Source organism: Ammodytes marinus (assembly GCF_949987685.1).
Source record: "Ammodytes marinus genome assembly, chromosome: 2".
In the NCBI taxonomy this organism is placed as follows: domain Eukaryota; kingdom Metazoa; phylum Chordata; class Actinopteri; order Uranoscopiformes; family Ammodytidae; genus Ammodytes; species Ammodytes marinus.
Genome location: NC_137231.1, coordinates 18,794,255 through 18,808,078, shown reverse-complemented (window position 1 = coordinate 18,808,078; position 13,824 = coordinate 18,794,255). Strand labels below are relative to the sequence as shown.

General features: G+C 42.5%; 1 protein-coding gene across 2 annotated transcripts in view; it reads left to right on the top strand.

The window, feature by feature from the left end:
• Nucleotides 1-13,824, top strand: part of LOC307267511 (membrane-associated phosphatidylinositol transfer protein 2-like) — a 42,376-nt gene that overhangs the window by 19,605 nt on the left and 8,947 nt on the right. For both annotated transcript variants that reach the window (XM_080049845.1, XM_080049844.1), the window contains exons 3-15: nt 2,598-2,812; nt 3,338-3,459; nt 4,178-4,411; nt 4,613-4,948; nt 6,202-6,297; nt 8,580-8,684; nt 8,768-8,832; nt 9,752-9,993; nt 10,235-10,424; nt 10,952-11,071; nt 11,319-11,533; nt 11,682-11,857; nt 12,204-12,374. In XM_080049845.1, coding sequence (XP_079905971.1) covers nt 2,598-2,812; nt 3,338-3,459; nt 4,178-4,411; nt 4,613-4,948; nt 6,202-6,297; nt 8,580-8,684; nt 8,768-8,832; nt 9,752-9,993; nt 10,235-10,424; nt 10,952-11,071; nt 11,319-11,533; nt 11,682-11,857; nt 12,204-12,374 — 2,287 coding nt within the window. The remainder of the gene's footprint in view (nt 1-2,597; nt 2,813-3,337; nt 3,460-4,177; nt 4,412-4,612; nt 4,949-6,201; nt 6,298-8,579; nt 8,685-8,767; nt 8,833-9,751; nt 9,994-10,234; nt 10,425-10,951; nt 11,072-11,318; nt 11,534-11,681; nt 11,858-12,203; nt 12,375-13,824) is intronic.

Sequence of the window (13,824 nt, the reverse complement as noted above, 5' to 3'; positions counted from 1 at the left end):
GGCAATGCCCAACCCAAGCCCTCCTCTCCCCCTCTTTCCTTTGCCCTCACAACTTCATCATCTTCTTTAATAACTAATTGTACATTCATTGTCATAGCGGAGGGATTTGCAGTGATGTACGAAGCAAATTCGGAACGAGTGAGATATTAGTCATGAGAGGATCTCGCTGTGTCTCATCCATTTGGAAAACACATCCTTCACGTTCTGACTAAGCAACTGTATCTGTAGAGAGAAGTAAAAAGCAGGAAACACTAACCTTACTGACTTGGCGGCAGGAGGAAAAAACCAGGATATGACTCCCATCCTGCCAGAGTAGTGGAATCTAAACACATTACAGTTTGCTAGGTATTGATGGTGCTAGCTTTTTATTTAGAGAGAGAGCGAGAGAGAGAAAGAGGGAGAGAGATGGAGAGAAGAACCTGAACTCGCAACACAGCCCAATTTGTCTTTGTTTACTCAGCTAAAAGGGATTTAACAGTAAAGCGGTGTAGAGGAGAGCCCCCCTCCACCTATCCCTACCTCTACACACTACCAAAAGTCCCTTTAAAAAAATATATATATCTTTATTCCTGCCTCCCCACGGGTCCAGATACATCTGTTCACAAATGTACGAAGCATCATTATTCATTTAACTTTGAGCATGTTATCTAGTCCCTCACTTCCCTTTCTTCCCCTCGGGCACAGCCGAGTCCTGGCCTGTGTTTTGAAATCTTCCTCCTGGTGAATTGGAGAGAATTACACGTTTTTCTCTGTGACACTGCCTTTGGCTGGCTGCATTCACGTGTAAGCAACCTAATTAAAACAAGAGACAGCATATTGAGAAACACAATGTAACTTTTTTTTTCTCCCTGTTTACCTAGACTGCCGAGTGCTGAAAACAAATTAGATTAGGGACACTAAACAGACAATGTATCTTTCTAAATATACTGTATTTAATAGCACTGAATAGCACTCACAATACTGCACTGACCTTTCTGTGATCAGTCTTATTGAAAAATCAAACGGATGAGTCGTCCTCATTGTCCTTTATTCGACTGTGACTTGTGCAGACACATTTATTCTTGACATAAGTCATTTTGATTCTGTTTGTTTGCCAACTGTCAAGCTGACATTGTCTACATGAGCTGGGCTTCGTGTACAGGCGCTTTTGAAGGCACTGTGGCGTCTGTGCTGTGTCTGGGGAGCTGTGACTGGGCTGTTGAGAGCAGAGCGGGTGGCTAATGAATGACCTGTCAGAGGTAATGAGGTCCGAGAGCACTGGACTTCTCCAGGCTTCCTCCTCCTTACTTCCACTGATTCACTGCCTCGCCTGCTGCATCTCGCCTCTCCTCCGCTGGAATGACTTGAGGAAATCTGTCTCTCTATTATCCCAGTGCTGCACTAAACAGCACGTTTAACATACTCTGAGTTGTTTTGCGTGGAAAGAGCTGATAAGAGTACGTAGGAAAGTTACTCTTTGCTTTGCTCCCTGCGTTTTTTTTTTTCAATATCGTCAGCACTTGGACTGTGCCCTGCTGTCTAGGTTTCCCGTTTCACTGATTTCATAACAATCACATCTTCCTCTTGCAGTGCTTAACTTAACTGTCTTTGAAGCTTTGAGTCACCTATCTGTAAATCTACTGAACTGCATCTGCACGTTCCACCCACAACTCTTCTCTGTGTGCACCTGGAATGTAAATATGGGAAAGGTGTGGCTCCATGAGCTGTTTTTTTTTGTCTTCCTAATTTTTTTTTTTCAATTCAGGACTGTCAAAAGCTTCAGGAAGCTCAAAAAAGCACTTAGTATTTTTCTCTTTGTATGATTTTGTTAAACCTGCAGTGTGTAGAGTTTTGGGTTTTATTTCATAGCAGATTTTGTAGAAAGTAATTATAATATCCAGAAGTACATTTAATTTAGTGCATAATAGCTGAAAAAAATGTTTTGAATTATATTTTTTTCCCTTAGAAAGGGTCTCATATATGTCCATATTTCAGCATATTTTGGACCAAGGCCTAGTGCCTCCATCTTGAAAGTGTCATAGTTGGAATGTCATCAGGTGCATTGTTTAAAATGTAGAATTGTTCTTGTCCTTGAAGGCCACTGTAGCTTCTGTTATTATTCTAAAGTGTTGGGGTTACCCAGGGAGCGTTGCATTCTAGAACTTTGTAGAACTTTCTTGATGATGTCATATTACACACTGCACCTTTAAGTGTCATTTTTAATGTAGTAAAAAGTGTTGATCCATTCCGTTTCAAACACCCACCTCCTTGTACACTTGAAAGGTGGATGTTAAAAAGTCATTAGTTTTCGTTTGCATTTGGAACTCTTTAAAGCTCTGGTTCAATTAATGTGGGTTACAATGGATTCCTATGATGACAAGAAGAAGGCCTAATTTTTTTGCAGGTCTTTTTTACAACTGACTGCGTTCCAGCTCTTGAGATTGTTATCTGCAAAGGCCCCCACAGCCTTATAATATGTTTCAGTTCCTTTCAGTAATTTCAGTAAAATGTGTTTATATTTTGAAACGTAGCATTCCTTTCTCTCTGGATTACTTGCATGCAAACATGACTCCCATTGCCAACTCACTTCGACTTGCATTTCATTATTCGTCTCGCAGAAAAAGAGCAGAGAAGAGACGTGCGGTGAAGGCAGCGGGGTGGAAATCCTGAAGAATAAGCCCTACACAGATGGACCGGGTGGGACGGGGCAGTACACTCAGAAGGTCTACCACATTGGCATGCACATTCCAAGCTGGTTCCGCTCCATTCTACCAAAAGCTGCACTGAGGGTTGAAGAGGAGTCCTGGAACGCCTACCCCTACACCCGCACTAGGTGAGTGCAACCTCCACACAGCCCCTCAGAGCAGGAAACGAGTGCGTGCATTAAACTCTGCCAAAGCTGCACCAGATAAGAATATTACCATGCTGCCTACCATTTAGATGGGGCATGTGGCCAGCAGCTCCCAGGCTGGTAGATGCTGATGGCCCCCTCATCTCCTCAGGTTGTCAGCATAATAGTCTGCCTGACAAACACAGAGACGAGACGTTGATGAAAAGAGACGTTATTGTCAATATATTGATAGACTGTAAATGCCTGTTGTCACGTGTATTCAACCAGTGACCGCTTTGTTACCACGTACTGTTCAGATGCACCAGACGGGGCACGGCTCTCAAGTCCTATGTCCTCCGCAGCGAGAGGGTGGTGTTGTCGATCTCAATAAAATAGTTCTGATCTTCAGCCATCCAGTTTAAAAATGAAGTCTCTTTTAATGAAGACAGATGTCGACCCGTTTTGCACTCCTGCTTAGTTGGAACTGTTCTGCTCTGCTTTGCTTTATCTTGTTTTCTCGTCTTTCAGATACACCTGTCCCTTTGTTGAGAAGTTCTCCATTGACATTGAGACCTACTACAAACCAGACACAGGCAACCAAGCAGATGTCTTCAACATGTCTGCAGCGGAGAAGAGACAGAGAAGTATTGGTGAGGCATTTGGTATTGTTGTTGTATGTATGCCCCCTCGTCCCGGTTTACTGTCCCCTGGGCCCGACAGCAGAGGACCAGCCATCCTGCCTCTTCTGGCGGGACGTCTGGTCGTCTATAACATCAGCTGACACAACATGTGTCACAGCAACAGCTGACGCTTCTGAAGAAGACTGCAGGAAGTAGTCGAAACATGTCAAGGTATAAACAAATGAATACTAGTCTGTTTATGAACATACAAGTTAATTTATCAAGTTAGACTAAATTAACCTTTTTGAGTTTTTAACGTTTGTAGGTCAGGACGATTGGATGCATTTGAATTAACTGAGGTCAGCCCGGATGCTACATCTATTTTATATACTGTCTACGGTTTAGACTGATAGTGTCTTGAGATGTGTACTCTGGTATTTCAAACATAGGGAGCAGGTGAGGCAATTTGTTGGCACGGCATGTGTTTTTTTCCTGTTGTTGTCTTCATGTTTGCCTATTCAGCAATTACCCAGTAAGAATATAGATTGTAATAATTACAATCAATGTCTTTTTTTTGCCTGTGTTTGTCAGCTTGAAACCTGGTTGTCAAGCCTTTGAGCACAAGTCCATACATGTTTTGCACCCTACCTACACGAGTACACATCATGACGTGACATAAAAGAGAACGAGTATTTAACGCCCAGCTACATTAGTAATTTGCCTCCTGGATTTGAACTGTCTTTGGCAGACCCAATCGACATAGTGACAGATCCCATCGCTCCTCACGAGTACAAAGCGGAGGAGGACCCACGGCTCTACAAGTCAGACAAGACCCAGAGGGGCCCTCTGCAGGACGACTGGATAGAAGAGTACAACACCAACCCAGGGATGACCCCCGTCATGTGTGCCTACAAACTCTGCAAGGTGGAGTTTCGCTACTGGGGCATGCAGTCCAAGATAGAACGCTTCATCCATGATGTTGGTAAGTGTGCAGTACCAGACATTACAGTTTCTTGTGTAATATTTGTTAGGGTTAGGGGTAACTAACATAATATTTAAAAAAATATATATAATTGTATTAAGCTACATATAAATATGGTGGCATATGAAAACAGTGCTTTAACCTTTTATTTTTTATTTTTAGATGTAGGTGTGTAATACTTTGCATTGTCTCTCTCCCGAGGACTGAGAAAGGTCATGGTGCGTGCCCACCGGCAGGCCTGGTGCTGGCAGGATGAGTGGTACGGTCTGACCATGGAGGACATCCGGCAGCTGGAGCTGGAGACCCAGCTGGCCCTGGCCACCAAGATGGCCCAGTTCAGTCAGGCAGAGGAGGCCACCGAGGCCAACGGAGGCGCTCCGTCTCCGGACAAAGAGCAGGACGTCAAAGAGGCCATGCACTCCATGGAGGCAGAGGAGGCCACAGTCAGCTCAGGGGGAGACACTCACAAGCAGCGAGGTGTACTCACAAAGCAGTGGTCCACTTCATCCCGATCCTCGCGCTCATCCAAGAGAGGAGGTGAGGACTGGAGCATGCCAGTACACTTTACCTATACCTCAGTCACCTCTGTCTGTGGGTGACAGTGTGTGAGACTGACACCGCCTTACCTCTACAACCATCTACATTCATTAAGTATTCGCATGGCTCTCCCTTTTTTTTTTAGCCTACTTTTGTTTTGGCCCTGCAGTGTCATGAGCAATTCTCCTTCTTTAACACGTTATCACATCTATATTAACACCTCGTCATGCCCTTGAAACCTTATTTGTTAAGTCTGCCACCTGTCCACCCTAAATGTTGAAGTATACTAACAAGTCCAACTGTTCCGTAAGTAAACAAAGCTTGTTTTTGTGCCTTGCTTCCACACTGTAAGCCAGTATGTGAAGGATTCAACAAGGTCAGACGCCAAGCTTGTGCAAAGCTTTTTCTCTTTGTATGATTTATTTGTATTAATCCACCTGCTTTTTTACCACACGCATGATGTTGATTAGAATGCTGTGACCATTTTATGATAAATATATATATATATACAAATTTAATTCAACCCACCTCGTGTCACCCATACAACGTGGCAGATCTCACCTGGGTTATATTTAGCAGCAACTTTCATATCAACAACCACATGTCCGAACACACCCATCTCCAGTGTCCCCCCTACCTCAAGGCTGCCACCTGCACCTTGACTCTCATCCAGCTTTCCTTGTTACACCCGAGTAAACACACACACACACACACACACACACACACACACGCGCGCACACACACACGTGGGCTCTTTCCAGGGCTATTTTTAGCATCAGTGCTGACATCACAGACCAGGGGAAGGCTGACGTTCTTTGCAGTGACCCTCCTGTCCACTAATTCTGTTTCCTTCTGTGCACTGACAGCTACAGCTGTACGCCCCTCTCACCAGCCTGCCCCTCTCTTCTCTCCCCCGCACTAATTATATGTGAGGCACAGACCGAAAACACGTGATAGACATGGCCTGCTTTTAGTTTTGCCATTTTCCTCAGCTGGCATTTGGTAGTCGGTGTGCGTATAGCTTGTCTGTGTTACATTGAGGCCTCACTTTTCACTTACCCACCCCTGACCACCAAGCAGTCCATCTGCAATGAAGTAGTGCACCACAGAGATTGTTGCATGTTTATATAACACTCGGAGGAGATTGAGCAATATTTCTGTGTGTGTGTGTGTGTGTTAAAAAGAGAAAGAGAGAGGCTGAAACACATGTCCCAAAATAACAGTGAATTTCTTGCTCATGTGCTGTCTTTCAGTTAGCCCGTCACGTCACAGCCTCTCAGAGTGGAGGATGCAGAGCATAGCGCGAGACTCAGAAGAAAGCTCGGATGAGGAGTTCTTCGACGCTAATGGTAACCACAGTTTAAAGTGTTTTTTAAATTGGAGTCGACAGTAAGATCAATAGATGTGTTTTTTATTGTGTTTAGTTTTCCGAGAACCTCCCTTTTCCCCTGACTCTGCATGCATCTCTTTAACTACAGATCAGTTCTTAAGCTTCCCAGATACCCCCCAGCATGCTTTGGGGCTGCAGTTGAAATAGGTGGGTGTGGTGCCACAACCCCATGCTCTCTGCTGGATGAGTCTGGCCCGAGGACGAAGGCCAGGTGTCTCACATTGTTGTCCAGTTCACAAATCACAATCGTCTCTTCGCACATCAAATCCTCCTACCGACACTAACACACTCCACTCCCTGCCATCCCACCCACGTGCACACAAACAATCCTTCACAATTCAAGATATGTCCAAACACAAAAAATGACCTCTGCCCCAACCGTTTTTGTGTTTTCAATGTGGTTAAAAGAAAAAAATTGTGCTATCATTTTGTTATATTGATACTGTTTTAGTTCCATTCTTTAGTTTCCACCTGTTTAATAAATATCTGCTCTTGTCATTTTGAGTAACTGGAATGCAATCATTGGACTGAATTGTGTTGACATCCGCTTATTTATTGTGGTTTGCAATGTTAATGTTGGTGTGAATTAGTTATTGCATGTTGGTTGCACATTTTATCAAATTAACTGAATTTATGACTAGATTGTCATGAATTAGAGTACATAGCCTCCAGTCCCATAGATTACAGATGTGCTGCTCCAGTACCCATCTCAATAAATTTATGATTAACAGCTGCTCCTACGCTGCAGCGACGACATTATGAAAACAATCTGTTATTTGATCATGGTAAATTAATGAGGTTGGTGTATGAAAATAAATTTGAGATAAAGTATATGAACATAAGTGTGTGCTTGGATGAATCCCATGATGGTGTAACACCAATTACATTTGGAAACAGAAGACCTTGGCTCTGATTGCCAATGATAATAGATCTTTAAAGTTTGTTTGTGGTCATAGTCCTCTTGTGGTAATCATCTATCACAAAGCACTTAAGATGTCCAAGTTTATTTTTTTACCGTCCTGTTAATTTTTTCTGTGTGGTAGAGAAATGATTGTGTTTGTGAAGATGAATAAAGCTCATCATAGATACCACATTCAGTGTGTCTGGTTTACCATGGCTTATTCACAGCCATGGCGTCTGACTATGATTCACCCTTTACTTGTCTTATAAAGCTACTGTTGCAGTAATTCTGCAAAACAGATAATAAATCCATTGTATCTGCTACAATTACACATTTATATATAATCAGTCTACTACACAACTCGCAAATGAAGCTGATATAAAACGTTATTTTTGACCTAAATTTGGTAAAGCCTGTTGATGAAATAAAGATACCTCTTCACCTTCACACCTCAATCTACTCAGTTAAACATGGCATTGTTATTAAATGAACTATATCGGTAGGCTACTGATAAAAATAACATTAAAATGTAATGAAGGAAAAAAATCAATTGATGTTGACTGGGTACAGGGTATATAATCTTTTAGAGATTCAGTTTAGAAACAGTCTAACTGGCATTTCTGCGAAAATGGCTGCAACCTCCTGTTTAATAATTCACAGTGAAATAAAGTTTCTTACCATTTCTCCACCACAGCTGTGTTACTAATGTGTAGTATATCTGCTGTGGAAATCATTTGAATTAAATTGGACATTTTACATTTTGTCTAATGTGATTTTTCAATTTGCTAATGAAAAATAAAGTGAGCAGAAGGTGACTGCCTGTTTCTCAGAAATGCAGATCCTAGCAAAAATCCAAGGAGAGTATTTTCTTTTACATCCTGAACCCTCCTTTAAATCCCAGAATATAGTTAGTAGATGAATTTCAAAGTCCATCAATATATTTAGATATTTAATTTATGTACATTCAAAAGATAGATAATTGTTCAAATGTCTACTCTTTTGTTAATGGTTCAACATATATATATATTTTAAATCTATTAGGGAAATAAAACAACTGTCCTGCAGTGCACATGTTCTTCCTAATTTTCAAAATAACATGCATTTATCTGCCATAGATGTACATAAAGCTAATATTTCAAACAAGAAAATACTTCAAAATGGAGTGGTTTTAAATAAAATGTTTTTAGTGATTTATTTGACAATATGTTGCAGAGAAGGTTGACATGGTTCATTTTACGTTGGTCATCTGGTTAGTTACATAACTGAATGACAAAGTTCGTAAACCCTTAATGTCACATATGCTTCAGTCGACCATGATTTATTTTGTGTCGCCCCTACAGAGGATTTCTCAGACAGCGAGGAGGTTCTCCCCAAGGAAATCACCAAGTGGAACTCCAACGACCTCATAGACAAGATTGAAGACGCAGACCCTGAGGAAACTCCTGGTATGATGGGGATCGGCAGCACTTCATCATGGAAAATCAAGCCACCTGAGTACTTGATGTTAAATATGTGCATGTGTTTGCAGGTGAGCTGTTACAGGAAATGAGCGTGGATTATAAAAGAGCCAACAGCGAGGAAAGACTAGACGAGGTACGTGTGTGTCTTGACAATGAGAAAAACACAAACTGGCGCCTCTAATGCAGAACTACAGTATGTCTGAAATTCATATGTCTGAAGAAACCATCTACAGGAAACGCCCTTCAGGAACCAGAAGCTTTAGATTTAATTTAAAATAGTCATTTGCATCAGTTTGGAAGATAAGAGAAAGGCTGTCTGTCCCTAAGCATCTCTGTCCCCTCTGTTCAGATGCGTGACTCTCTTAGAGGTAAAGCCGATAGCTCTCCCATTCCCACCATCATGGTAACAAGGCACCAGTCAGTAAGTAAACACTTTGGCCCCCGTGCATCGTGGGCTGCAGTAGCTCCACAGAGACCCCCGATCCCCCTGAACCAAAAACCCAGTACTTACTGCCCCCTGCCTTTCCCGCCATTGCATCAAAACCCCAAAAAACCTGTGTTTACTCCTCAACCTCACCACCCTCTGTTCAACTCATGTGTAGTTTGCAGCTGTGGCGTTGAGTGTACATATAGTGCTTAGTCGAAAATGTGAAGTTTTGTGTGAGAAAAAAAAGTGCAAATGATTGTTGTGGCTGTTTGCTGCTAGTTAAATAGTTATCCAGGTGAAGGGCAGGTTGGATCTATCCTGTTTCCCCTTCATGGCCTCTCCATCCATTTCTGGTTATGAAGAGAAGTGTGCAAAAACATTTTGTTGTCTGGTTCCATGTTTGAAAAGACGGACACAAATGTTACTCACATAGCTGACAAAATAGTACTAATTATCAGATGCACAATACTAGCTAAAGGATTATTGTTCATCTGTGATTTGTTTCTACTCAGTCAGTAAGCATGTCGTCTTTGGTCATACTGAGATTTATAGATATAGTATCATTTATTGTTAACATTGTAGGATACATCTCACATCCATCACCTTTTTAATGTTCTGTTCTCAGGAGAACTCCACCCAGCACCTGCAGCCTTCCAAAATCCACGTGCTGATATTGGTTCTGCACGGGGGGAACATCCTAGACACGGGCGGAGGAGACCAGAACAGCAAGCAGGCCGACGTCAACACCATCAGTACGGCTTTTGAAACGGTCATGCGTGTTCACTACCCCGCTGCACTGGGACGCATCGCCATCCGCTTGGTGCCCTGCCCTGCCATCTGTGCCGAAGCCTTCTCCCTGGTATCCAAGTAAGAGGACATGCACATTCTGTATGCATGCTGCCAGCATTGTGGATAATTGTTGCAAATGTTGCTGTGTATTGACTGTGAGCGCTGTTTGCTTTTTGATGAAAAAGGTCCAGGTGCAAATCCTCCTGACCACCCATTTCCTGTGTTTATTTCTTTACAGTATTCTGTAGACAGCTTTAATCGGTGATATATATATTCATAACTTCCTCTTTCTTTTTGTTTATTTACTTATTTTGCATAGCCTGAGCCCATACAGCTACGATGAGGGTTGTCTGTCCAGCAGCCAGGACCACATCCCCCTGGCAGCCCTCCCCCTCCTGGCCACCTCCAGTCCACAGTACCAGGAGGCCATGGCTACTGTGATCGTCAGAGCCAACCAGGTGTACACAGACTTCGTAAAGTCTCTGGGCGGTGCAGCCTTCTCCGGCCAGGTCAGTTAGTTAGTCATCAGTGCTGTCAATTTCTCAGATACTACTTTTTTTTCTGGAGAAGGTTTATACTGTATGTAGATGTTTTAGGTAAACCTGGCACGTCAAAAAATGTCACATTTAAAAAATTAAAAAATTATTTAAAAAATGATTTATTACCTCAGAATGAGCGTATTACATCTACATAGAAGCAGGGCGAGCCAACATTGTTGCACCGCCATGTTTCTACAGTAGCACAGAACAGAAAAACAAGCGTTTTTATATAAAGTGGGTGTCCTGTTGGAAGAGGAATAATAAATACTATAGAATGAATGATTAAATACATCTTCTCTTTATCACTTAATATTGTAGAAAGACTCAAGTCAATGGTGGATAAGGCCATCTTTTGTACCGTAGCTTCTGTAAAAGCTACAAATCATTCTAAATAAAAATGCAATCTAGATTTGTCACCACTAGAATAGATGCCGCCTAAATACACCTTCATTACACACTGCACCTTTAATTTTATATCTAACCGTTGAACTCTTTAGGTATGCCTCATTGGGGACTGTGTTGGAGGAATCTTGGGATTTGATGCACTGTGCAGTAGCAATCAGACGGTTAATGAAAGCCAGAACAGCAGTCGCAGGGGCAGCGTCATCAGTGTCCAGGTAAGCAACAAATCATTCAGGGTAATGAAATAATACGCCAAATATATGTCTGAACACTTTATAAAAGGACCAACAGATGGTTTACTACTTTAATCTCTTTTGAGAAATGTGTTAACCTTCCTTCTGGAAATATGCCCCTCATCTATAATTCAAGCCCTTTTTCTCCATCATATTGAAAATATATGGAGTCTTTTTCTAACAAGCTGTATGTTTCTACAACAAATGTTTTGCTGTATCACCCGTGCAGGACCAGGACCTCCTCTCTCCTGGCATCATTGTCAACTGTGGTCACGGTTCAGCCTCTCCGACCCTGGAGGGCAGCCGCCACCTCAGCCGAAGCAACATCGACATCCCTCGTGTCAGCGCAGGGGACGACACCAGGAGGTCACTGCCACGCAAGAGAAGTGACTCGTCCACCTACGAACTAGACACAATAAAACAACACCAGGCCTTCCTGACCAGGTGTGTTGACTGTAGCATGACACAAAATCCTTACCTGGGAGGATTTTGTTATTTAAAAAAAAAAAAGCTTAGTCTTTGTTTTAATGTGTCAGTGCGGTTGTATTTTTAGTTCCCCCAAGTGGAATTGACTTTGTGCTGTCCTTTGCAGCTTACACTCCAGTGTCTTGCGGAGCGACGGAGCCTCGCGCAGGTCGAGCAGCAGCACGATGCTGGACGGAAGCTCCCTGGGGAAGTTTGACTTTGAGGTGTCTGACTTTTTCCTGTTTGGCTCCCCTCTGGGCTTGGTGCTCGCACTGAGAAAGACTGTCATTCCAATGCTGGATGGTAAGCTTATTCAGACAGGGGAAATGCAAAGCTTGTTCTAATGGAATCAATGATGCCCAATGTCATTAATTATAGCAAATTAAATATTATAAAAGAGTTTAAAAAAAAAATGCAAATGGGTCAACCTTGGGTGAAGATGTACTGGCACAGGGCATAACATCTTCAAAATCCTTCTTCATTATGCAAACGTTAATTTTACATGCAGTGACCTTAAAATCAAGTAAACTCAATTAGTTTTTAAAGAGAAGATTTCTAAACAAAGCTTTTGTTTATATATAAGTTCGATTCTGAGGGAAGGGTTCCATAGACTCCTTCCTCATGTCTTTGGTTGTATTTCTCCCCCTAGTGGCCATGCTGCGGCCTGCCTGTCAGCAGGTTTATAACCTGTTCCATCCAGCCGACCCCTCAGCCTCCCGCCTGGAGCCGCTGCTGGAGAGGAAGTTTCACCTCCTGCCTCCCTTCAACGTGCCCCGTTACCAACGCTTTCCCCTGGGGGATGGAAACTCTGCGCTACTGGGTGAGACCTCATTGCACTGATGAATATGTATAAAAAGCCTCACTAATATCAATCCAAGTATCCAAATCAGGAATTACTGTTTAGACTAATTCTTTGTGTAGGTAAGGCTTGTATTCACATGCACAACAGACACAAATCAGCTGACACTGATTGTAACCCACTGTCCTGTTTTCCCGTTTCCCTGTTTACACACAGTTAACATTGTTTGAAGAAAAATGAAGCATTTTTCTACTGTTTGTACTTCAACGTCTTTTGTGAAGCAATCAATTCATCTAAATGTGCTCATAGTCCTGCTGTCGGTTTCTGTTCGGACTTCACCATTACATTAGGAGCAGGGGTCTTATTAGAGAGTGGCATTAGGGGTTAAAAAGCTGTACAAGCATGAGAGTATTTCTTCAGGACAGGCTAGGGTTTTGATGTGCCCTGAAAGCGTTCATCAAATGAGCTGCTGCTCAATAACCCCAGGTCTGCCTTGCTGCCTAACTAAGTTTTTAGTTCTGCTTAAGTTTTTTAAGACAAATTGAAAATAATATGTTAACGTTAAGAATGTGCAAAGAGTAGCAGATTTCGGGGCATTTCAAAAATCTTCGGTTAAAGTTAATTGACGGTATATGACGTGGGCTCGACTAAGGGACTTGACTCTGCTTTTCTTGTCCCATGTTCAGTTGTTCTTGCTTCACATGTTTTTGTGTCTTCTTTCTTTCTTTCCTCCTCTCTCTGCCTCCTGTCCCCATATATGCGTACGTGGCTCTCTACCTTCTACTTCCCCCCACCTCCACCCCTCCACTCCCCTCTGTAGTGGAGACAGTCCAGAGCAACGCTCAGCTGCTACTTGACAGTGGGCCTCCCCTGTCCTTTCGCTGTCAGGAGACCATCAGTGAGACCTTCATCCCTGTGCCTGTGCTTAACTGGCAGGAAGGCTCCCTCAAAGCCACACCCGCCACTATGGAGTGTGTGTAGCCTCTCCCATTCACCTGCATCCGTCCTCACCCCCGGTCACTGTGTTTCTTCTGTCTTTTTGTCCACATTTCTTGCTGTCACATCCAAGATGCTCACATTTATATAATACCCACCCTGTGTCCTTTCCTAAGTATTCCCATCGCTGGTGTTTCAAGAGTGTACAGCTGCAGTCCTGTTTTTGATAAATCCCGATCAAAATGAACTGTTAGACCAGTATATATGCTGCTTACACACCTTTCCATGTAGCATTTATCCAAATTTCCTCATTCAAATCTTAATTAGGATTTATATTATATAATAGAAATAATTCTAAATTCTTCCAACCTTCGATTGAAATACTTTGGAAATTGTAATCAAAATCTCATATTCTGTTGTGGTTTGCTGCCACCATCTCATATACAGTACGTGTCACATTCATTTCTGTTTTTTATTATGTGTGTGTGTTTGTTTTTGTGTGTGCGTCATTTTCATAATATAAGTTATAGCATAT